At 33.8% G+C, this 27,238-nt stretch overlaps 1 protein-coding gene across 2 annotated transcripts in view; it reads right to left on the reverse strand.

Annotated features, from left to right (window-relative positions):
- Positions 1-27,238, reverse strand: part of EDIL3 (EGF like repeats and discoidin domains 3) — a 397,168-nt gene that overhangs the window by 242,174 nt on the left and 127,756 nt on the right. Inside the window, exon 3 of one of the 2 annotated variants that reach the window (XM_055342303.1) lies at positions 7,855-7,884. The exons of the other annotated variant lie outside the window; for it this stretch is intronic. Coding sequence (XP_055198278.1) covers positions 7,855-7,884 — 30 coding nt within the window. The remainder of the gene's footprint in view (positions 1-7,854; positions 7,885-27,238) is intronic. 2 annotated transcript variants of the gene reach the window in all.

Below are 27,238 nucleotides of genomic sequence, written 5' to 3' on the forward strand. Positions count from 1 at the left end.
CAACAATCCGATTTCCAGAGTCTCCTAAGAATTTTTAAACAGTTCTTTTTTTTTAAATTTTTTTTTATTTATTTATGATAGTCACAGAGAGAGAGAGAGAGAGAGGCAGAGACATAGGCAGAGGGAGAAGCAGGCTCCATGCACCGGGAGCCCGACGTGGGATTCGATCCTGAGTCTCCAGGATCGCGCCCTGGGCCAAAGGCAGGCGCCAAACCGCTGCGCCACCCAGGGATCCCTCCTAAGAATTTTTATAAAATAATATGAAAAACATACCAATGTGTAAAAGAAGGACTAAGAAAGTAAAAAATGACAAGGAGGTGTTATAATAGTTATTTCTTATTGGCTTTACTCATCATTGACCTAGTATGTATCTCCCCTTCTCTTCCAAAAGAGTACCCTGATTCTTACTCATGTATATGCCCCTTATCCTCTGATCCTGAGAGAAAGCAGAAATCAACTTCATGCTCTAGGGGAATGGCGTGAAGAGCTGGTTGTTTTAGGGATGGTGGAAAGAATGGATCTAAGCCTGTCCAATTAGAGTGGATCTCAGGACTGTTGCTTTCTTTGTTCTCTCTGGACGTAGATAAAGGTGCACATAGCTGCAGTAGCTTTCGGCATACATATCACCACTAGAAGGGAAACCGGTTTGAAAATGAAAATAAATTTTATACCACAGAAGACAGAACAAAAAGATGGGGAAAGAAAAACAAAACACAGGTTTTTAGCGATAACACTGAGCTACTCATGATCAATTCTGTAAACCAATAAAATCCCCTAGTATTCAAGCAACATTAAACTGACTTTTCTTTTAAAACTAAAGCATGTCACAAAGAGGCATGTGGGTAGCTCAGTCAGTTGAGGTCCAACTCTTGATTTTTGTTCAGGTCATGATCTCTGGGTCATGAGATTAAGCTCCATGTCAGGCTCTGCGCTGGGCATGAAGCCTGCTTAGGATTCTCTCTGTGTCTCTGTCCCTTCCCACTACCCTCCTGCTCTCTTTCTATAAAACGGAATAAATAAATAAATTAATTAATTAATTAAAGCATGTGACATAATAACTTTTTAGATTGTATGCATTGCTAGATGTTAACATATACTACTGAAGAAATTATATCTTCAAGTTATAGGAGGGATTTTTGTTATTTCACATATTTCTTGGCAAAATATTAACTTACTTCAAATTTACATTTATACTTTTTTGGGAAAGATGATAGAGAAAGATATGGAGTAGGTAATCTTCCAAATTCCCTACTGGTAACATGATCCTATACTACAGTGAAATTTATCTTAGTAAAAACATGAGAAAATGCTATCTACATAAAACAGATTTTAAATAAAAACTTTTTTTTCTTACAGCTCAATATCAGTATCACATCTATCAATAAAAAAGTTCTGTTTTATAAAAAAATCAGCTCTATTTGGTCTTTTCACTAATGCCTCAGTAAACTGGACAAAGCTAAATCTTTAAAAGCAATGATTTCTTCCTTATTTTATTGAGAATCTGCAAATAATGACTTCTGGTTTTTAGAGATCATAGCAATAAACTTCTGGTTTTTACATAAAATTTTTAATATTTAAGCTTCCTTAGTATATCTTTATGAACAAGAATATACTTGATAAAATAATTAGTAAAGTTGCTCCAGGCACTAGAGGGAAAATATATCTATATAGAAAAGGAGAAAATTTGTAACAAATGTAAGGCGAACAAAAACAAGTATATGAAGCTTTATTTCAGACCCCAAGGAAATAAAGTGCTAAGATCAGAATGCTAAAGCAACTCTTATTCATTAGAGAATAATATGGTAAGATATTATTCCTTTTCAAAATGCATGAGTTGTAGAATTATTGAGCAAAGTCAGCCATGCGGAATTAAATTTCATAAAAAAAAACAGGAAAGCAATCTAAAAGAAATCTATAGCATAGTTAAGAAAATCACAAAATTCACTATAAACAGAAGGGAAGCTTTTGTAGGGCCAAAATTGAATATTTTAAAAGTTAGTGAAAAATATCTAATCACTGTGTGTACTGTGTTAGCTGCACAGATATGTAACATTTATTTTAAGCATATATATACAAATATATATATACACACACAGACATATATACATATATATATATATACACACACATACATGGCTTATCCATATAATCATATATATGTTTATCTATAAAGTCATAAATATTATTGATATATGTAAAACTATTGCTATAAATCCTTACTAATGCTAGTCAATGTTTTGTTACATGTGTAGATGATTAGTGTTCTTATGTGTACTTCCTCAATGGTCAAACTGATCTTTTGAAAGTTTAAACATATTAAAGGATTTGGAAGGAACCAGTAAAAATAATGATGCTCTGGTGTGCCCAATCACTATTGTCTGCATCTATCATGGGCATCACAGAGGTTACAGTAAATTTATCATAAACTATTGTATCCAGGTGGTAATGTCTATCATCACTACCAAGTGGGATCAGATATTGATAGTCCTCAAATACAGTTTTGCATTTAAGTAAATTATGAAATTTTAACTTTATAAACATGTAAAGAACAGTAGGGCTTTCATAGTTCAGTGTTTTAACATAGCTGATTGCTAAAAAGATTCTGTCTTTACATTCACCTGAAAGTTCCATTTAACTAATCATAATTTTTAGTCATTATTTGTTAGCTCAATATTAAGAGCTACTTTTATTTAAGCCCAAATCCAGTTCCCTTCTTTGATATTAAGAAAAAGTGACAAAGCAATTTTAAAAATCTCTCCTTGGGATCCCTGGGTGGCGCAGTGGTTTGGCGCCTGCCTTTGGCCCAGGGCGTGATCCTGGAGACCCGGGATCGAGTCCCATATCGGGCTCCCGGTGCATGGAGCCTGCTTCTCCCTCTGCCTCTCTCTCTCTCTGTGACTATCATGAATAAATAAAAAATAAAATAAAAAAAATAAAAATAAAAATCTCTCCTTAAGCAAGTGAAGAAAAAAAAATCAAGCTTTGTTTTTATGATGCTAGGAACAAAACAGTAAGTGGTTTTAATGTTAGCCACTGTCCTAAAGTAGAGTATAAGATCTCCACAAGCCATTTTTTTAGTGATTTTTTGATCCCATTTAATAATATTTTTCATTTCTGGCCCTGTTGCTATAATGATTTAATCAATTTGATCACTAAATGGTATTTCTAGAGAGGTAAAATAATAGCTAATAAGACAAAATTAATTAAGAGGAATGAGGAAATTTATATGAGAATAAGCTTGATTTAATATACATTATGATTAATAAATTAAATTATATAGATTAGTTCATTTGTAGAAGTCAATTTTCTAATGCAAATGTCTTAATTTTTTAAAGAACACAGACAAAAGTATTGGTATAATCAGTTTATGAAACCTGTCCCTATTATGAAATTTAAATAAAAGATAAATGAAAATTGGATTTGTGCAACTGAGTGGGAAGGAGCCATGGACTTAACTTTATTAAAGAGTGTTATTTTATGAAATTTAATCTAAATGTTATTTATCACCTTTCAAAAGTTGTAAACTGATTTTGTTTCAAAGTTAGAAACTTATCTGTATTTCACATGCCCAGATACACACACACACACACACACACACACACACACACACACCATACACACACTAATTACAAATCTTTGTTTTCGAAGGCATATTTATTATGCCAAAGTCTGATGAATATAGGAGCACAGTTCTGAAACTATAAAGGAATAATTTATGTTACAAAGTCATAAGTAGATTCTGAAAGAGATTTCAAAAGAGAGCTTCCAAAAACTATTTGAGCAACAGCAACATAATTGGATTATACATATCACCTGTAAAGGTGATCCATTTGAAAGTACAGCATTTGTATGGCCACTCAAAATGTGAATCTCATTAGTTTGTAATTATTGCGATATAACCTAATTGAAGAAATTTCTTGAATAGGTCATGGATGTGTTTTTATACTGAATGAAATAAGATGTTTAAATATCTGAGAATAAGATTCAACTAAGATAAATAAAGAGGAGGTCTCAGTAGTTACAGAAACAGGTGTTAGATGAAACTGCCCTAGTAACGCAGATGCTACAAAAACATGTTACTCCAGGCTAATGCAACCTATCAGAAGCTTCAGAACTGAATGATTAACAAGCAGATGCTCTATATTCAAGAACAGGATATATCCCCGCGAGGAGAGATGCAGATGTGACATATTATGCTTCCTCCTCCACAAAATAACACAAAAGAAGCAGTAAGCACTTGCTTTTCTGCATGGCAATTAAGAAGTTCAAATAAGAGAAATTAGGCATATTTGAATAAAGACAGAATAAACTTAAAAATATTGTAAACATTGTAATATGGAAACAGACTGGAGGGGTCAGTTATCTATTTTAATAATAGCAGTCATAATAATTCTAAATAAAATGTTAATAAAATAGGCTCTATTATAAAGCAAAAAGCCTATATCATTTTGTAGCATTATAACATGAGTAAAACACTATCTAATATTTCATTAATTTTTTCAGAGTTATACTGTCTTTCTGATTTTTTTTTCATACTATATGTTAGTCAAGATAGAAACCTAGAATTATTATTTTCAGAAATAGTTTTGAACAATGAGAATTTGTCACATTGTGGAATTATGATTGATCTAATTTTGTGTACTTGTGGGGAACTTGTTATATGATACCCATACATTGCAAACATTTAATAAATAGTATCATTCAGTAGTAGTATCTATTAGGGACCTGCACTGATAAATCACGTGTAGATTTGCTTAAAGAATCAAAGAATCATTCTTAATTTGTAATTCATACATTAGTAACTAATAATCAGGAGCCTATAACATCCCCATTTATTTTATTAATTCTTCTATTGAATTTTGAGGAGTAGCAGATCTCCTAATGGAAACATTAAAATTATTTAATTTAAAGAAATTAAACTATGTATTTGAAGGAGTTACTGCCCAATTATGCTGTGAATCTGAAGAAAGTATAACATGAGTCTGATAAAGATATCATCTGGTTACATATAAATATTTTATTCAGGTAAAATTTGGGGGACAAACAAAAGATTGCATTTCATTAATGATTTAAACAGGATGGTGAAATCCCAGGAAAGAAAGAAAAAATAAAGGACCATACATGGTCTGAGCTTAGAAAAAATTATTCGAGATAAATTCTGTTAATGGAAGAAGATAAAAGTAGAAACAGAGAATTATTAACCATATATGAAATAAATATATTCTGCATAATAGTTTTAAATGAAACATATATTTTGATAAATATTACTGGAAAAGACACATAAAAAGATGATAAATATTCATTTAAGAAAAATGTTGAAAAAACTGGTGGCAAAACTTACCAAACAGTACTAAAATACTCAGTCCACTTTCCACAACTATTCATATTCCTTATTAAACCAAATTTTCACAAATCTCATTATAAATATTTTGTCAAAAGTTTTAATACAACTACACAATAATACTTTTTATTATATACTTTAAGAAATTAAAGAGAAAATATTTAGCTCCTACTGGCAGTTTTTATATAGAAGGAGTGCCTCCTTTCCTAAACGACAAATTATCTCAATGTAAATCTGTACATGAAATTAAAGTATTTCTTAAGAATACATTTGTTCAAGAAATATTAAATAAATTATTAATGAAAAAGAATACATTTGTTCTATTCTAAAAATGTATGCTAAAATCACAACAAAAACAACTGGTCGCATCCAAATACAAAAATACTTTTAAACCATAATTTAACTTTATGATGTTCAGATCACTGTAGAGTAAAATAAATATTTAGAGTAAAAGTATTTAGTTGCATTTACCAAAAGATTTTCTTAGTAGGCAGATAAATTATTAAAACAACTTTAAAATAATAAAATCACACCAAGAAATAGTTATATTATACTTAAATATTATTTATACTAGGTTGAAATGAATCCTCACTGTGAAAAAAACAATAATATTTTTGCAATGACACCAAAATTGTTGGGCAGGCAACGAAGCAAGGTGTGAGGTATAAGATGGAAAAGGAATGAGCCTGGTCTAGAAGAGCATCTTGCTCATGAGGGCTGATACAAAGAGAAAAGTCAAATAAGGTTGAGAAATACAGAATCTTTGGGCAACCCTGTGAACACTATTGCCTCAAATAAGGGGAAAAAGAAGTCAGGAACTAGGCCGAGGAATCATATTAACAAAGGAGTCATATCACCAGATGAGTTTGCTATAGGGTCATTCGATTAGGTTGCTCCTAAAAATAGGCTATACAATACTGACTAGACATGGAGATAATGATAGGGAGCTTTTATCATCCAAATCAGACTACAAATTAATGATATTATGAAAATGAAATAATTGAGAGTTTATCTTATTCTGTGATTCCATTATCAAAGGAATTAAAATAAGCATCATGTATTAAAGCATCCTTGGGGTTTATGAAAGATATTTCTTTTTTTTTTTTCCATTGAATTTTTTTCCATTGAATTTTTTATCTTTTGAATTTACTCTCACAGGTAAAAATCCCCACTTTTGGAGGAAGGTTGAAATCAGGAAGTCTCTCACCAGTTGAAATAAGTTAGGTCTATGAATTGAAATAAGACTACTCTGGGGATCCCTGGGTGGCGCAGCGGTTTGGTGCCTGCCTTTGGCCCAGGGCGCGATCCTGGAGACCCGGGATCGAATCCCACGTCGGGCTCCCGGTGCATGGAGCCTGCTTCTCCCTCTGCCTATTTCTCTGCTTCTCTCTCTCTCTCTCTCTCTGTGTGTGTGTGTGTGTGTGTGTGTGTGTGACTATCATAAATAAATAAATAAATAAATAAATAAATAAATAAATAAATAAATAAATAAAAAAGACTACTCTGTATCTAAGTTCCAGTAACTGGGCTAGATTTCCCCCTTCTTCCTATAAAATCAGGCTGCCTTTTGTCCACTGGTTTCAGTAACCATTTCCTGTTTTTGTCTCTCAGATCTAACGTCTTTCCTCAATTACTTGTCTAAGAAGGAATCTAGTGCTGAGGTCTTTTTCTTTTCAGCCAAGCCTCTGACCCCCCTACATCTCAGGACTTGACTCCTTTTTCCTGATGTTGCTGGTCTGCTTGGGCCTTTTATTTATTGCTAATCACAACAGCTGTGCTGCCTACTTTATCCTTATAAATGTGTCTGGTCTTTAGGCTCCTGGCATTTCTCTTTGATCCATCCCATTACCTAGAACCCTGTTGAAAATACAGTGCCTTCTCTACCACTAGCACTCTTCATAGTATTTAGTTCAAACCTGAGCCTGTGCTTTGTGAATGCTGGTTAGCTGGATGAGAAGTAGACTTATGATGCCAGCCAGGTTTCAGTATCACTGTCATAATGGTAAAAATTTGGTTTAAAAAAAGTGAGTGTTTGAGACAAGAGTATGATTTTTATCCTTAAACTTAAATGAATAGTATGTTCAGTGTCAGTTATGTATTTGACAATGCAATAGTCTATCACAGAAGATCATTTTATCATTTTCCTTTTTTCATCTTGCTCATTTTAGTATTTTTCTGCATATTATCATTTTTGTTTTTCTTCCTTATTTCATTATTTTTGGCATTTTTCTTAATGTTTTCATTTTCTCATTTCCTTATTATTTAATGTTGTGATATTTAATATTATGTTTTCCTCTGCAGGGTTCAGTTTCAATTCCTTTCTCTTTTTATTTAAAACTTATAACCAACAGCATTTAATCTGGGACAGCATAATGGGTCCAAGAAATAAAAAAGTAAATAAAACTGCCAGTTTTCTGATTGAAACTTGAAAAAATACACTTCAAAGTATGAAGGGTCCATTATTGAGCACATTAAATTAAATAGATATAATCTTAGCAACATAAGAACTTTACCTGCTGAAGTTGGCTCTTCTTCATCTGATGCTATGGTAAGAGGAAAAGAGTTGAAATGGGGACAAGGAGAGGGTACGGGTGGATGGGGTGGGAAAGAGAGAGAGAAAGAGAAATTGAATATAAATATATTTTGCGTTTTCAAACAATGACTATAAGCTCCTGACTTGTAATTTTGTGAATACATTAGCAATCTGTCATTAGATAATTAGATAATGACAATTTAATGGGTATGTACATTTAATTAACATTTATAAATTTTTATACTCTAAAATACATATTTATTAGAAAAGACCATTCCATTGTCTGGATCTGATTTTCTCTTCCTTTTTGCAAACAAGATTAAGTTTATTTAGTGTAAATTATTATGAATTATACTGTTTAAAAATATAAATGGTATATAACATATGAATACCCCACCATCACCGCTTTGTGGAAATTTTCTATTAGCAAAGAGAAATCAAAAGAGATTGTTGATAGTAAAAATGTTGTTCCATGAAGTAGAAGTTATAAATGAGACCAGGGTTACACACAAGCACAGTCAACTTGCATGTACCACACACTTTAAGATTCAGAAGTGGTGATTCTGTGGTGAGGCCACAGGAACCTACCTATTGAAGGCTGATCCCATGTGGTTTTGACACATATGGTCTACAACCCACAAATGATAACAGATATTCTAAAAGGAGAGGACACAATATGAAAATACAACTTTATGCTAAAGCAGTGGTTCATAATCATGAATTTATATTAGAATGCCAAACTCTGCCCCCCTCCCAAACCAATTAGTTAGAATCTCTCTCAAGGGTACTAACTTGTAGTTAGGATTGAGGCATTACTAGCTGATACCAATATAAAGTAACATTAACTATAATTCAAATAGTGAATCATTCTGATTACTGTTTTTAGAGAGGGATTTAAAAAAAATTGGGGAGGGGGTGCAGAGGGAGAGAGAGAATCTTAAGCAGATTCCACACCCAGTGCAGAGATAACTTGGGGCTCGATCTTACAACCCCAAGATCATGACCTGAGCTGAAATCAAGAGTTGGATGCTTAACTGACTGAGCCATCCAGGCACCCCAAGACATGACTAAATAATATCAACATAAGGTAACATGAATTATAACTCAAAGTGGGAATCCATCTGATTCCTGCTTTAAAAGGGAAGAGTTTTTAACGGCAGTCAGACACCAAGGGTAATAATCTGCTTTGTGTATATGGAGGATTGAGCACAGTGGTAATGAGTGAAGAGTTTATCTGAAGTTGCTTCACAATTTTGCCTAGAATCCACTTTTCACCATTATACCAGGACACACTCTGTGAGGAGGTATTTCTGCTCTGTGCACAAGTAGAGCTTACCCCAAATATTACCATTGAGTTATATGACACCAGCCAGTACTATTTCATCTGATTCATGAAGTTTTAAAATAAAAATTTACTCAGCTGAATTGCTTGTAAAAGAGCTTTGTTCCCAGGTGATTTGTTAACCAAGGTATCACTGTGTAACCAGGGGGCAGTCTCTGATCTTTCCCATTAAGTTTACATGTGCACAGAGCACAACTTAGACAAACTTACTTTGTGTCCTGACAGTATTTCCCTCTCACATTGTTTGGCTTGTCTCTTTGGCACATAAAGGAATGGAGAGAGCAAACACAGTTGGCATGCATGGTGTGGAGAACATAAATATTTAAAAAGCCATTAACTGCTTTATTATCTCCAAAATATATCATAACATGTTTGAAGAGGAAAACTGTCAGTAGCTTCCAGGAATTCCCTTTTAGGAAAATACCATAAAGCCTTGAAGTACTCACTTAGATGGTCATTGTTAGTAAAAGTCCGGAGATTGAAAGTGTGAAAAAAAGCCCCAACCACTTTATGTGTGTGAACTCAATTTGTAAAGCTATAATGAGATGAAAATTACTCATATTTGATAGATACAGAGGATCAGAGAGATTGAGCAATTTGTCTAAGGTCAATTTGAATTTGAGCTCATGTCAATGTGACTTTCAAACCAAACTCTTTCTACTATGCCTACTGTCTCCCAAAGTGTTGATTCAGTATACACTATAAGAGAAAGAGAAAAAGGGGAAAGGGCCATAGAATGAGGACTGGCTAGATCTCTAATAGTGTTCCTTGGACAAGCATCAGGGAGAAAAAAAACCCTGGATGTAGGGACCAGAAAGCTTCTTTAGGTCCCTTACAGTCTACAGATAGACAAAGGCAGGTGGAATTTGGAGTACACAGTTAAAATATCCTAAACATGAGATGCCTAAGGAAGTAAGATTAGAAATGCTAAGATTTTTATCCCTCCATTGTATATGGATAGGCAAGAAATGTTAGCAAAGAACTAGCCAGCACAGAAGCAAAGACAATTCCAAATTTATAGAGGTCCTAGCAATTAGAATGTCTTTTTTTTTTAAGATTTTATTTATTCATGACAGGCACAGAAAAAGAGAGAGACAGAGACACAGGCTGAGGGAGAAGCAGCCTCCATGCAGGGAGCCCGATGCGGGACTCAATCCTGGGTCTCCAGGATCACCCCTGGGCCAAAGGTGGCGCTAAAACGCTGGGCCACTGGGGCTGCCTGCAATTAGAATGTCTTAAAACCAAAGCCTGTGAGGTAAGCAGTGCACAAACCTACACTTAAGCCTATAATATCTAAAAACATCTTTGTAGCAAAGGCACATACATAAGGGTTAGTATTACTATTAATTCACTGTTGCAGTTATCTCTGGCGAAGACGGCCTTGTAGGTTGCTAGCTACATTACCAAACAGAGCACCATGAACTATTAACGGGCAGCTAGAGCCCCAAAGGTACAAATAAGCCTCAAAGTAGACATTAGTGGCCTATTTAGTGATATTTAAGTGAAATGATTACCACAGAAGATAATGCCATGCTACCCAAATGATTTTTCACTTTTCCTATTTGCTTCTCAGAATTCATGAAATCGGCAAATCAAAAAATAAGTCTTTGTCACAGGCAAGTTCCTTCCTTTAATCCTGGAAATTAAAAATACATGTACTGGGGCCCCTGGGTGGCTCAGTCAGTTAAGGGTCTGAATCTTGACTTCAGCTCAGGTCATGATCTCAGGGTCAAGAGATGGAGCCCCACATCAGGCTCCACACTCAGCACAGAGTCAGCTTGAGATTTTGTCTCCCTCTTCCTCTCCCTCTGCTCCACGCCCCCCACCCTCACTTATGTGCTTTCTCTCTCGAAAATAAAATCTTTACAAACCCCACCCCACCCCCCACCATGAAACACATGCACCAACCAAAACAAAACTGAACAAATAACTCTGTATTGCTCAGCCTGGTCACAATGCAGAAGGATGTACTGAAACAATGGTGACAATAGATAAACAGACAGTCAATGTATATATCTGATATAGAGAACTTAGCTGTGTGGTCCTCTTATTGCTCATAACAGAATTACCCTGGATGTTCATTAGGATGCCCCAGATCTACTAAATTTGAGTGTGTGTGGTAGTTCAGATTTCTGAATTTTTAAAAAAGTGCAACATGTGACTGTTACTAAGTCTAAATGTTGAGAATGATGGCTATACTTATCAAGACTTGTTGCAGTAGAAAACAGCCAAGGATGCAGCTGTTGGGACTGCAGTAGTAAATTATCAGGCTTATAGGAAACCTTCACAGTGTGTACTGTGGTTGCTTCACCAGCTCTCAAAGCTCTTTATCTTGTATTGAATCTTGAGGTTTATTTGCGTATCTACCTCAAAACTTGGGGGAAAATGACTTCTCCTTTGGATTTAGAAGGGAAGTTTATATCTCAGAACCAAATAAATCCTTTCCATTTTCCTGGTCTCCATTATTCATCTAGGTAAGCATATGACCCATTTGGGGACAGCGATGTGTGCAATCAAGTTTGTGTGTGCCTGGATGACATTCCACCACAACTACAACATTGTGGGCATTGCATTCCGAGGGCAGCTGGGCTTTCAGCACATAATTTTTCCACAGAGCTCATGACCACATTTTGATACAATAAACCTGCCCTGATTTTGAAACTGGTCACTGTTTATTAAGGATGGTCTAGCAGTGTACATGTTCGTGAACTGGGTTAGTAGGTGGCAAGAGGAGGAAACTTGTGGACTTCCCTTCCTTCTTTTCTCCCCACTTCCCTCCCTTTCTCTTTTGTTCCACAGGATCAACTGTCAAGAACAATAACTACCCAAACCCAAAGGGCTGTGTATTACTCTGATACACATATGATATTAAGACACACATACTCCTTCACTGGACAGGCTTTAGTTCAATATGGTATCAACAATTCTTGTCTCCTGTCTTTGTCTTATCTTTGGGTATTTTAAATAAACTTTTATAACCTAGAAAGTCTATCCATTCAAAAATAATTCTAGGGACACCTCGGTGGTTCAGTCAGTTAAGTGTCTACCTTCAGCTCAGGTAATGATCCTGGGGTCCTGGGATTGAGCCCCACGTTGGGCTCCCTATTCAGCAGCATGTCTGCTTCTCCCTCTCCCTCTCTGATTTCTCTTGCCCTCACTCTCTCTCAAATAAATAAACAAAATCTTTAAAAACACAATAAACTCAAAAACCATCCAATTGTATACCCAGTGTGGCTCACCATCAAATAGGAATAGTTCATTATGAAAGATGTAAAATACATCTCTTAGCATATTATAATCTATTTTACATAGGGATGTTACTCAATTCATATTGACTTATGGATCATTTTGTTTGCTATATTATAAATCTAGTTAGTTATAAACAAAATAAGCTCTGCAGCTTTGAAATTATCTCTGTAATTCATTATTTCCATAAACAAAGAAACAAGAAATATATATTATTAAACTCTGATAATATTTCAGAAGTTTTGATTCAACTGCAGTAATGAAAAAATAACAATGATATTTATGTATGATTATTCATGTTTGCCCAGATATTAAATGTTAAAAATATGAATGTGTATGCTAGTGTATGTGTAAGTCTGTGTGTGATTACTAAAGCAAAGCAAACTATCATTCAAAAAAATCAGTCATTTAAACAGGTTGTAGAGTTGCTTCTATAAGTATTCAGAGATGCATTTAGAGATAGGTTTTGGTTTATATGGTTTTTATTTTATTATTTGTTTGTTCATTTGTTTTTTGGCCAATGGCCAAAAGAGGACATGCTTTAGGACTTAAAAGTTGCCATTACCAATTTCTTCCTTGTGAAATTACAGAGGGATATTCTCTCCTGGCCAAAGACTTAGATAGCAAATGGTTTGGTCAGTTCTATACTCTTAGAACTGCAGAATATTTGGGACACAATGCAATGTATTTGCATTGAAAGTATTTAGAGAATTACAAAGTCTTCTCAATTCTATCAGTTTTTCACATGCGTTTTGATTCCTGTTCCAAATTTGGAGAATGCCATCTATTTGAGTACAGTTAGTAATATATAATACATGTAACTATGTATACATAGAGTTGTATAAGTACATATTTGTACTCCATCGGATTAGGAGTACTATAAGGTCAGGGCTGTGACTTTTTGCTCACCATTATAACTGTAATTTTAGAATAATGTCTACAATGTTGTAGGGCTCAGTAAACATTTGTCAAAAGAAAGAAAAATATGAATAAATATGTAATACAATCCTCTGTGTTGCTCAATAAAATTCATGTGTCATTAAGCTACATTACTAGACTTACCAAAGAGAAAACCTTACGTCTTCATCTATGTTTTAGTTATATAGCTCTATATATAATTATACATATACTAACTTATATAGCTATATAGTCATATAAATCAGATTTACAAAAATAAATAAATAAAAAATAAATCAGATTTACTTTCTTGAGGCAGGAGAGAAAAGGAATAATGGTTAAAAAGACAATAGTTGCTCTAATGACCATTTGATCATCTCACGAAAAAATAAATCCGTGATTTTAAACTAACTCAAAAAAGCATCAAACTAATGCTTATTAGATAAATAGATTCATTAAAATAGAACCACAAAAAACACTTTCTATGTTTAGTAGTGATATAGCTCACATGGGTTTCACAATCCAGTTAAACAGTGAATCATGTTAACAGCAATTAGCAGTGCATTTGTGATTTTCTCATTTTGGAAATAGGTACAAATGGGAAAAATAATTTAAAAAATGAATGGAAGCTTTAGTTCCATTGTTTTGCCACTGAGTTAAAAAATACATAATTTATAAAACTAAACCAGAATATTGTGAAGTTGGGAAGTAACATGACTCATCTCCCAGTTAGTATTAAAGAGACATTGGGGACATAATTAGGATACATTTTCTTACTTAAAGGAAGCACTAAAGATCTTTAAACTAGCTGATTTGACACTACAAAGGCCTTATAATTCAATATTTCATGTATCTGTTCAATTGTCCTCAAATATCCTTTTTTCTATGTGTTCTCATTCCCTTTCCAAATTCATCCCACCCTTGTAGGTTTAATTCAAATCTCACCATCCTCACTCAATACATTAGTATTTATTTTAGTCTCCAGATTTGTGTAGTTGTCCCCTTCAATCCCCCACTGATTTTTAAACTATAACCCAAAGCCAGTTTGAAACAAAATAGAGGTATTTTCCAGTCTTGTTCCCAAGCTGGTCCTTATCTATTATCCTTCATTCAGAGCAACAGTTATGTGAACTGTTAGTATATAGTACCATATATATAAGTGTACATAACTGGTACTGAACATTTCTGGAAAGCTATCCAATATTAGAGATGAGAAAATGAAGGCTGGTAAGTGAATTTAATGCCTGGTTTTTACATGGTTATGAGCCATGTAAAGTAAGGATTGGTAATTAAACCTAAGGTGTCCTAAGAAAATTTGTAGACAGATGGAAAGAAGAAACTTGAGAAGGATCAAGCAGATCAACAGTTGATATGTATATGACTGCTCAGATTATATTGATTTTAAATATAATTAATTCATAATCTTTTTGAAAATTTAATATAGGAGAGAGGAAATAATTCTGCAAAGAGAATGCTGTGTTATGTGACCAGAGAAACCATGCACAAGAGGTTACATGCACATCATATGTAACATTGAAATGGTTAAAGCACACATATTATTTTGTTTCACAGCACTGACAGAAGGAAACTGCTACCATAGGGTCATTGTTCCATGGATTTCTACTTTGTTTCTATGTGGGAAACTGCTCACTTCAACCTCAAGTCATTTCCATAAGTCTGGAAAGATGCACTAATCTAAAAGCAAATCTGTTAAAACCAAAAGAAGAAAAAACTAAAAGGTAATGGAGAGACCAGCAATATTGACACAAAACCCTAAGTGACAGCATCCACTTAAGGAAACCACAGAATCATTGCACATAAAATGTTAATGTCAGAAAAGATATTGTGATTATGGGGTTGACCAAAAAAAAAACCCCACCAAAAACCAAAAAACCAAACATTGTCAAAATGGGTTAAGGTTTGCATTAGGAATTAGAAATATATTTATTAAATTATCTAAATTACTAAATAACTCATCATAAACTGAATTATGAAGTAAAATTTATATGCATATGAATTGTATTATGCATATAGTGTATAAACCAGTAATTACATTTTTATTTATAATATAAACAAAAAGGATTATACAACACATGCTGTTCTATAACTTGCTTTTTCACTACTTGCACATATTTTTCTGTCAATATACTCAGTGAATAAGGGAATATTTAATAATGTTTTGTTTTATGGACATACCATAACTTATTTAACTGTTGAATGATATTTGGATGGAATCAAGGGTTCCTCTCTTACAAATAATATTGCAATGAATAATCAGACTCCATTTGAATAGTGACAGAAACATGAAACAAAAATATATGACCAAATTTCATTAAATAAATAAGCTCATAATACTATGTACAATATAAAATATTTACTTTTTATAAATAAGGCTTTTAAATGATCCTCTTTTATGCCATCAGCCTATATACAGTGATATGCTTGTTAAATATATTGGAAATATGATATTTGTGCCTTCTTCCTGTGAAAGTTACTCCCACTATAGAGGTACCATTATTGGTGACCAAGTAGAAACTTCAGCATCCCATGTCCAAATAGTAAAAGACATAGAGACAAAAGAAATGACTGAGCTCTGTAGCTGGGCAGATGCAGCCTTAGGGTTGAACACTGAGTATAACATTCTTATATTAAGTAATAGAAAACTTCAGTATTTTAAGAAAAATAAATGGTGGCCATTTGAAAACAGAAAATTGTTTTATTACAAAGTCTTGGCATATAATATATGTGTGCACAAGCAAATATTTAATATGTTACAGTTATTTCAAAGATGATATTTTACTACCTTTGAGATTTGCCTTTTAACAAAACATCATTCCTTTTTTGCTGCTTATATTACAAAGAGGAATTCAGAAATTTTATGATGGCTTTGAAATGATGAGTTCCCAAAATATAGTTCCACGTACTTGGCTTAATTAAAATATGTCTTGAAACTCAAAAGATGAAGGGGAAAAAATAGTGGGCAGGTCTAACTTGATTAGAGCTGTGATATCGCTGGTGGATCTATGTTTCTCTTTGGTCGAGAGGACTTATTTTTTTTCACAGTTTGAACTCATCCCAAGGACACTAACTTTAAGAGATAAAGCACAGCTTCCACTTGCCTATACAGAACCCAACTTATCTAATGTGCCACTGACTTATTCATCAGTCAGTTAATGACTGCTAAAAAGGATTGGATTTTTCTCCTACCTGTTAAAATAGAAGTTAAAATTAAATGCTTTCTCTTCGGAATCATTAGGATCTTCTTTAAAGGAAAATAGTCAGTGTATCCACATTCAGGCGTTAATCAAATGACATTGACAATGTGATTCCCCTATCTGCAAAACTGGTCTCCCTAGGCCAAATTTTTCCTTAATTGAAATGTCTTTAAAGAACTCAACTGATAAAAAAAAAAAAAAAAGAGTAGACAGGTCAAACTTTAAGACAATGAAATCGAATAATGGTACAGAGCTATTCAGGGAGGTCCCAAGCCCCATTCTTTTCTAGTCTTTGAGGTTATTTTCAAGTTGTGAAAGCATACTATTAACTTCTACTCTTCCAAACTGTCAAAAACAACACAAAAGAGTCAAGGAAATAATCTGTTCAGAAAAGAGGAGGTAAGCAACTTTGAAAAACAAAATTTTAAATCCAAACCAGACTCAAAGGTCACTTAGTCCAATCTGCCAACTGAAAAAAATCTAAATATGCCTTCAAAACTTCTAGTGGCAGGGAACTTATAATTTCAAAAAGAAACGTGTCACATTGGTCTCCCAGGGCTAGCCTCTGGAAAACAATGGAACAATATGACTCTTTTTTTGACAGAACAGTCATTCAAATATCTGAAGATGAGTATCATACACCTCATAATTTTCTTCTTAACTGAGGTAAACATCTCCATTTAATTTCATATATCATGGAATACACCCTGGTCATCATTTTTTTTAACCTCCTCCTGATAAATTCAAATTTGTCAAGGTCTTTTGAAATGTAGTAACATGAATTAGATCTCCAGAGCAGATCTGACTAGGACAAAATACAATGCCCTTATTACCTGCCTTCTTTAGGCTGCTATATAACAATTAATAATTCAACACTGTATTAGGTACTAAAAAAGTAAAGAATTCATTTCCTTTCTCTCCTTCTTTCAGCTGTACCTTATACTAATTCCCAGAGCTAGGGACCACAATCTTATCTTGTTCTTTTCTGAGAGCAAGATTGGGCAGGATAAAGGGGGGAGGGAGGTAGACATGTGACAAAGGAGATCATGCTTGGGATGAGGTCAAAGGAGAATATGACTGTCTTTCTAGCAATGTTAAAAGTATTTTAGCAATAGGAAAAAATTACAAAATTTTGCACTAAGTAAAGCCTTAAAATTATTCTTTTAATCTTTTACTTTCTCTCTAGCAAAGAAACTGGTTTATGTTTATCTCATACACAGTTGCTAAATCCACAGACAAGAAAACCAAACACTTGTCTTTACTGTACAGTTTCCTTAAGTGTTTGGATGAGATAACCATCCAGCATCCAGGTGAATATAAATATTTGATGGCTTCTCGTGGGATTTTCCACATGTCAACTCACATTTACAGTCACAGAAGAGTATCCTAGAAACTACTGTTAGACCTTTATACTGAAATTAATTTCTGGTTAGAAATCCTACGTTAGAAACTAGCACTAATTTCAGTAAAAAAGCCACATTCAGCCTTTGCCAAATCAACTGTCTATTAGACCAAGTCTTACTGAAAACAATCACAGCAATTAATGAAATGAATAAAAGACCTTGGAGGCAGGATAAAAATGTAAAAGAGAAAAATAGTAGAATTGAATTCTCAAAAGAAAAGCATGAGGTAGTACTTAAAAATTACCCCAAATACGTTCAGTGAAGTGTTTGTGTTTTTTTAAGATAATGTTTGTATATTTCAATAATGTATTATTAAAAGAGATCATAGAATCATGATCCTGGGATAACTTTGTTCATAACACTGAAAACAATATTATGAGAATAGTCTAAGAGGATGACTGGAGGTCGTATGAGATATAGGTCCCAGTCACCTCGCTGGTCTGGCTCCCAGTCATTCCTAAGAATACCAAGTAGTCTGGGCAACAACTAAGGCTAATTCTTCCAGAAGTTTCCCAAGTTTCTCATCTTTGCATTTGTCATCCGGCATTTTGCTTAAAATGTTCCCCTCTAATAAGTTTGCTGGTGATGGAATGGTGATGGAATAACACTTCCATTCCAGCCAATTTTAAAAGCTATTTGAGCTGTGAAATCTGATCCCTGGACTCAAAGTGACCTATCCTCCTTTTGCTACCTATTGCACTTTATTCTCTTCTTATGATGAATATTTACTGCATTGTGTAATGGCTACTGATGTAGGTGTTTTATAATTCTTTTTCAAATAGAAGTATCTCAAGGGCAGTTTTGTTTTTTTTTTAATTTTTGGGTCACAGACAAAGGGGAGATTAGCCTCTGGGGGTTAGGAATAGCTTTTAAAAGAATGCTCAATAATAATTGGTTAAATGGAACATCCTAGTGGTCTTTTCTACTCTGTGATTCTGTCTTTATGCAAAGCCACAAAGAGCTTATTGTTGATCTATCACATCTAAAAACCTAGTATTGATATGGTATCATAAATTTCAACTTGGTATTTATTATACCTTTACAGATTCCCATTTTGCACTCTTATAAAGAAAAATCAATTCATAAGTTATTTGCTGTAAGCATAAGGAAAGCTATACTCCTAAAAGGCCAATTCCTAATTATTCAAGCATTACTTACATTACTCATAATTTTCAAATAATAAAACATAGGGTTCTCTTTTTCTCATACTAAGTAAGGTGATTTATCAAATTATACATTGAAGGAAAGAAATTTTTGAAAAATTAAAAGCTGACAGCTAAATTGCCCCAAGTTTGCATATTCAAGCACAAGCAGAAAAAATCCTGACATAAAAATAATAGATCAGGATTTATTGGACATCTTGATAATGTTATTAATGACTAAAATGATAGAGGAATATTCAGGAACTTAGAAGTCTGATTTTTGCATGTAGCCTATGAATTGTCTATAAGATTTTATAACTTCTATATAGCTCTTATTATAAGGTAGACACTTTTCTTAAGAGTCTTACAAATTTAATTCGTTTAATTTGAACAAAGCCTCTTCCAAGTTGGTACTATTACTACCCTGATAAGGCTACTAAGGCATTAACAGGTTAAGCAACTTGCCCAAAGTAGCAGAGATAGTAAAAAGAAGAACCAGGATTGAATTCAGTCTGGCTGAGTTCTTAACCAAAATACAGTGACGCAATCTCTTAAAGAATGTGTTTGTTACCACAGTTCTAAGAAAGCATGCTCAGCATGTGACAAACACTGTAATTAAAGGTATTATTATAATTACTATTATATCTCCAGGTTCATTTATTGTTTCAAAATACTCATCCCCATATATGTAACAGGCACAGTTTAATTTGAACACAGACACTGGACCATGGAGAATGCATGGGATGAAACCTCAGATTTAACACCTGTCTGCCTGCCTTTGAGCAGAAATCTATGACCTTGGTCTAGTCATTACATTTATCACAGAATCACTTTCCTATTTAACATTGAGATTGGTATTAGCTCAACTGTTTATTTCAAGGTTATTACAAGAATAATATGTATATTAGCATTTTAATGAATAGAGTACTCTAAAAATACAAGACATTATTAAAGAGAAAGGGTGAGGAAAAAAATGTCCTTGGCATTATGGTGATTGGTAAACCACATAAAAAGACTATCTGCCCACCTCCTTCAATGTTCATTACGTTTGATAGCCAGCATGCCTGGTTGTGAGGTGAGCCTTACCACAGAACTGTGGGGTCACGACACCACTCTGAAGAACAACAGAGCTCAGCCTCTATCACTTAATAATTAGTGGAAGTTGACCTCAAAGGTCAGAACATGTTCTAGGATGTACCCTGGTATATCCATTGCCTGAGGGAGTCAAAACCACTGATTGAAAGAGAGTTGAACGGACACAAACAGTATTTGCCCTGTTGAAAATGTTTGGTAGCTACTATGCCAATAAGTAACAGCAATGAGTTCTCTACTCAATCCCTCTCCATGATCTGGATGAAGCACTTGAGTTCTGATTTCTCAATTAAAATCTTACCAGATAAAAGTCTTGTGGAGATTTTGCAACATGCCAAAAAAAAAAAAAAAAAAAAAAGAAGGGGCTAATTCTTATTTGAAATTTGCTATTGGGACGCCTGGGTAGCTCAGCAGTTGAGCGTCTACCTTTGGCTCAGGGCTCAGGGCATGATCTCGGGAGTCCAGGAATCAAGTCCCACATCGACTTCTCTGTGAGGAGTCTGCTTCAGTTTTCCAAGGGTTAGCACCAAAGAAAACACCCTAAGACTGGCTCCATCTTTTGCTGACGAACCAAAATTGTATCCTCCTTACTTTATTTTCCAAACCTTGATTAAAATAAAATAAAGAGAACAATAAATACTGATTGTTGTGCATTTTAAATCATAGTTTGGTGAGTTTTATACTTTCAAAGGGAAAAATTTAATATATTCCAAAGAGGAATCTGCCCAAATTCTCACTCATTATATGACTCATTTAAAAATTATGTGTTGTCACTGTACTTTAAATAACATGGATTACAGAATCTGCCTCCACATAAATACTCTGATTTAGACAAACTGTCTTAGAGTACAAAGTTACCTTGAGGTGTCGTCCAATTTTCCTATGGCTTCAGGCACTGTGGCCAAATAAACCTTCGCACAATGACAGCCACTTGAAGCTCCTTGAGTAAAGATTTCATGCCTTCCATTTCATTGTAGTAACCATAACAAATAGCCTGATTTTAGCACACCGTAGGTCCCAATAAAGATCTGGTGATTAATTACTTTATCTAATTATGAATATTAAATATACTACAGGATTTCTAATAGTTGTAAAAAATAAGTTTCAATCTATCAAGACACTTCTTTGCAATGAATTTGTAATGCGTTATTCATCTCTTTCTCTTCATTCTATTTTCAACTAATGGTAAGAGGAAAGATAAGAGCAAATGCTCTATGACTCAGCCAATAGGCTTTCAGTTTCCACAGAGTACTATTAATCATTTTCTCACTTCCTACCTTTATCTAACCTTCTTAGAATTTCTTTATCCAGTTATCTTACTCTACTTTCTTTAGAGCCATTATTTACTACTTTCCTGACTAGTCTTTCTAGCTGGCTATATCCAGGACAAAACCAATGTACATGCTATTCACTTTTCTTCCTGATGATGGCATTCAGCAACTCAATCTAAAGATAATTCCTTTTTTCATTGTCTTCTTTCTCTTGTAGTCAAAAGAAGAACAATTGCTCCTTTTCCAGCAACATGTCAATTTCCCTGACATGATAAAATATTAAAACCTTGTCATGATTGCTCAAAAGTAATGTTACTTTTTGGGGCACCTGGGTGGTTCAGTTGGTTAAATGTCTAACCCTTGATTTCCTCTCAGGATCTGAGGGTCCTGAGATCAATCTGAGTTGGGCTTTGCGCTCAGCAGGTAATCTGCTTAAGGTTCTTTCCCTCCACCCCTCTCCATACTCATAGGCACTCTCTTTCTCTTTCTTAAGTAAGAAAATCTTCTAAAAAAATTTTTTTTAAATAATGTTATTTCTAATGTTAATTTTAAACCATTAATCAAATATGTAATTAACTGGATTAAAAAGAAACAATATAAATAATTGTTAGAATCAAGAAAAGAGATTAATGTTGAAAATTAATAAAGAAGAGAAAACCATACAACTATAGGAAAAGTCTTAGGATTGTTGGGCATGTTTTAACTGTTTTATGTCATCTATGAGTCCCCTATAAACCTCTTTTTCATGAAAGTACTCAACCTGGAAGGGAAAATTTTTCAAGAAGTTAATGATAAATTTGCCACTTAACCTATTACTTTAAAACAGCAATTTTCAGTTTCATAAATGTGTGGAAATTTACATTTTGGCAGTGTCAGAACTGACTTCATGCCATTCCATTTGGAATCTGAATAAAAGAACAACTTAATGTCATTTTCCATTTTTACTTTTCTAATTTTTCAATATATTTCCTAAAATGAACAGAAAATGATCAAGTTTTTCCCTTTTTAAGAGAGCTTTCACTTTTTCCTCCCTTATAAAGAAACAGATTTACCTTCATAGATAGTACACAAAAATACATATCTACAAACATATTTACATGTTCATTAATGTTTTGCATTGCCAATAAAAACTGTTAACTTTAAAAAATTAAAAAGTAAAAGAAAAGCAACTAACATTTTATGGTAGACTGTAAAACCACCCACAAATTCTTTTTTCCCTTTTTGCATCTTAACCTTTTCAATGTGACGTGGTCAGTCCTCCTACCAAAACTGTTGTTAGCTAAAGTGACATAAACTGGGACTGGAAAAGTGCTTATAATTTGGGCCTGATCTTTCTAACTGCTCTTCCCTTTCCACCACCACATAAGGAAGCCTGATCTAGTAGAGACAAGTTATCATGTTCCCTACCATGTTCCACTACCCAGTACCAGACAATCAAAACACCTTTACTCTCAACTGAGAGATAAATGGTTGTTTAAACCCACTAAATTTGTAACGATTTGTTAAGCAGAAAAGCACAATGATGCACACTATCACTTCATTCACCAAAGTATTTAACCCCAAGCCGCAGAAAGGGTATACTCTCAGAAAGAAAAAAGATGATGGTTAAAATTGTATGTATCAGTATTTCTTTTAACAGTTTACACCTTTTTTCTTATAAATAAAAAATTTACCACAAATTGGCTCTTATCATTCTTCTGGGTGAGAGAGGAGTTCTGTAACTTGACATTTACTATGATTCTTTGATGTTCTCTATTTTGTGGGTTTTTTTTTAAGTTAATATATGATTATTAGGGCTTGAAATTGCAAGGTAATAAATTCTATCATTATAATTAACAAAAAAGTAGAAATATTTTATTTATTTATTTATTTATTCATTTATTAAATATTTATTTATTTTGAGAGAGTGTATGTGGGGAAGAGGGAGAGAGAGAGAACCTTAAGTAGACTCTCTGCTGAGCATGGAGCCTAATGGTGTGCTCCATCTCAGGATTCCAAGATCATGACCTGAGCTGGCATCAACAGTTGGATGCTTACCTACTGAGTCACCCAGGTGATCTTAAAGTAGAAACATTTTAAAATTAAGAAGAGAATTGTTTATAAGGTATGCTATAGAAATATTTACATATGTAAAACAAAATTAAGTTTCTGTAGTATATACAAAATAAATGGCAAAAATTTACCCTTAAATCATTAACTCTGCCATCTTAACTGTACAATTCTATTTGTTTACAGGAACACATATTAATCCTTCTTATTATCAGAAAAGTTAAATAAATATAACTCTGAAAATGAAATCTCTTAGCAATCATCCATGGCTAGCAGTTTTTGAGAAACTATTTTAGTCTATGCAAAATAGCTCTCATTATGATAATTTCTAGAAATATGGATTCAATCATAAGATATCCTTCCTTAGTCCAAGAAGTAATCTTAAGGGGGGAAAATCTGACAACTACTCATAATTTAATCTAACATATAAATAATTTAACTGAAATTTATCAAATCTCTCATTTTGCAACCAAAGTTTAGAAATCTAAAAATAGCCTTGCTCTACCCAAGAGATAGCTTGTTAACATTCTGGTATTTCATGATCACTAACAAGAAGTCTTTTAGAGAGTGTCAGCCTCTATTATGCTACTTGATGTTCTGACAGTGATCACCTTCTAAAAGATAAACATGAATACAGCTATTCATGGGGTAAGATACACAGTGCAAACTGTTGTGTTTTTTTTTTTTAATTATGAGACTTTATGTTTCTGGAATAAATGTAACCAATGTCTTAAAACAAAATGGAAGTAGGAGGACAAATTATCAGTGATGATATCTGAGGGCCACAAATTTAAAAGAACCTGTGTTCACGTTGCAAAAGGAATACCAATTACCAAAGGAAATAAGTTTGAATAGAATATGATAGAAGAGGACGGGAGAAGACAGAATAGGATGAAGCACCTTTATGTTTATTAATTTTTCTAAATGAGAAAACCTGGTCAGAAGCCAATGCCACTATGAGAGGATAAAAAGGAAGAATTACAAATGACATAATCCACTGCCTTAGCTACCCTATATTGAACTACTCTCATCACACAAGTACCCGGAATTTTTTTCTAAAAGTGACAATGGATTTTAAATTACTACCAAATGCCAATGTTTATGTCCTTTGGTTTCAGACTGATAGTTTTAAAAGATTAAATGTATCCTAGATATTACTGAAATATTAATATGAGTCATCTAGTATAGCTTATTCTTAGTAAAACACAAGCTTAAGTTTTATGGCATATTTCTGAATCATAATGACATTACAATTGCATCTTAAAGGAAAAACTTCTCTTGGTTCAAACTCCTCTTTCAAGTTACATCCTCTCTCCCTATACTGACGTAATGAATTTGCCTCAGTTCCACTCTCTGTTCAAACACCAACCAACTTCTTGGTCTTTTCTAATAATCCTTCCTAAAAATATACCTCCTCTTATTCTCCCTCACAGTGTCTTTTTCTTTATAGAACTTACTGTGATAAGTATGATGGTTTACTCTCTAATTACCCATTTAATTAGGATATCTATACAGGCAAAGCCTATTTTTCAGGGGTTATATCCTTAGTGCCAAGAACAGTGTCTGGCATAGAGTATATATTCAATAAATATTTGATGGATAAACAAATTAAAAAAACGGTTGAATGTTATAGCTGTTTTTTTAATTAAAGACAATTTTGGGGGGCAGTTTTAAGTTCACAGCAAAAGAGGGAAAATTACAGTGCTTTCCCATATAGTTCCTAACCCCCACATATGCATAATGTCTCCCCATTATTAAAATTCCTCACCAGAATGGTGCATTTATTACAGTTGATGAACCTACATTTATACATCATAATTATCCAAAGCCCACAGTTTGCAGCAGGGTTCACTCTTGGTATTGTGTATTGGATGGATTCGGGTAAATGTATAATGAAATGTATTCATCATTATAATATCATGTAGAGTATTTTCACTGCCGTACAATCCTCTGTGCTCTGACTGTGTTTTTAATTTCAAATTCCACTTGTTTATTACAGGTTTATAGAAAAATGATTGACATGTACATAGATTAACCTTGCATTCTAAATCCTGTTATAATTGCTTATTAACTCCAGAATTTTTCTGGTTGATTCTTTAAGATTTCTATCTACATAGATGATCATATCATCCAGGAAAATGTAGTTTTATTTTTCCTTCCCAAAATGTATACTTTATTTTCTTTCCTTGACTTATTACATTGGCTAGTAATTCCAGTACAATGTTATACCCTCTAATGCCAACCACATCATTGCAAATGGCAAGATTTCATTCTTTTTAATGGCTGAGTAATACTCCATTGTGTGTGTATGTGTGTGCATGTGTGTACATACATATACAGATACTATATCTTTGTTATCCATTCATCTGTTGATGGACATCTGGGCTCTTTCCATATTTTGGTTATTATAAAGATTGCTGCTATAAACATTGGGGTGCATGTGCCCCTTCAAATCACTATTTTTAATAGATTTTTTTTTATCAAGTTGAGGAAGTTTCCCTGTATTCCTAGCCACTTTTGAAAGGTCTTATATCTATATCTTCCATGTGCCACAATCTAGCTCTTTCTCCACAACTCCAGCAAAACTGGTGTTTGCATTACCATCTATCAGCTACATGTAATCCATGTAAATGTTTATCTTGGTCAACTTCCCCACCATATTTGATGCTGCTGATCACACATTCCTTGAAATGTGATTTACCCCTAACTTTTGAGGTGCAATGCTTTTCTGGTTTCTCTTTTATCTTTCTGACCATTCCTTCTCAGACTCCTTTATAAGTTTGACTTTCTCTCCCTATTGCTTAATTACTGATGAGCTTCTTCGCAGTTTCCATTCCTTGGTTTTCTTTTAAAAATTCTGCTTGTGGGCAGCCTGGGTGGCCCAGCGGTTTAGCGCCACCTTCAGCCCAGGGCCTGATCCTAGAGACCCAGGATCGAGTCCCAGATCTGGCTTTCTGCATGGATCCTGCTTCTGTCTCTGCCTGTGTCTCTGCCTCTCTCTCTCTTTGTGTCTCTCATGAATAAATAAATAAAATCTTTAAAAAAATAAAAATAAATAAAAATTCTGCTTGTGGGCTGATTTATATACATTCCCTAAATATCAGTAACTGTCTATATAACTTACAAATCTAAGCCTGATTCTTAACTAATACCTAGCAAATTCCTCCAATTCAATATGTGAAATACTCAACTCATTTACTCCTCTCTTTCTCCACACTCCTTTTACTCACTAATCCCAACAGTCACCAATTGTATACTATTGGTGTACAATATATCTAAATATCTAAAGTCACTATTGTATCCTTTGAATAATTATAGGTTATCTCTTTCCCATTCCCTTTGTTGTCCAAGCCAAATCACCATGTCTTACCTGGTTTCCTGCAGGAGACTTCAAATTGTTCCCCTGCCTTACTGTGTTCCTTTTTTTCCCATGTTGTCATATTATAATGACAATGGTCTTCTAAAAGTACAACTCCTCTGCATGTCTCTTAGTATAAAGTCCATATTCCTTAAAACATCAGGCAGAATCTGTCACCACTATCTTCTCCAGATGCATTGGGCCACTATGTGTCTTCCTTTTAAACTCCAGCCACATTGAGTTTCTTGCAGCTCATGGAAGGATTTTTATCTTTGATATTTTCTTAAGTTTATTTTTTTAAAGATTTTATTTATTAATTCATGATAGAGAGGGAGAGAGAGAGAGAGGC

Source organism: Nyctereutes procyonoides, unplaced genomic scaffold (assembly GCF_905146905.1).
Source record: "Nyctereutes procyonoides isolate TBG_1078 unplaced genomic scaffold, NYPRO_anot_genome, whole genome shotgun sequence".
NCBI classification, from domain to species: Eukaryota; Metazoa; Chordata; class Mammalia; order Carnivora; family Canidae; genus Nyctereutes; species Nyctereutes procyonoides.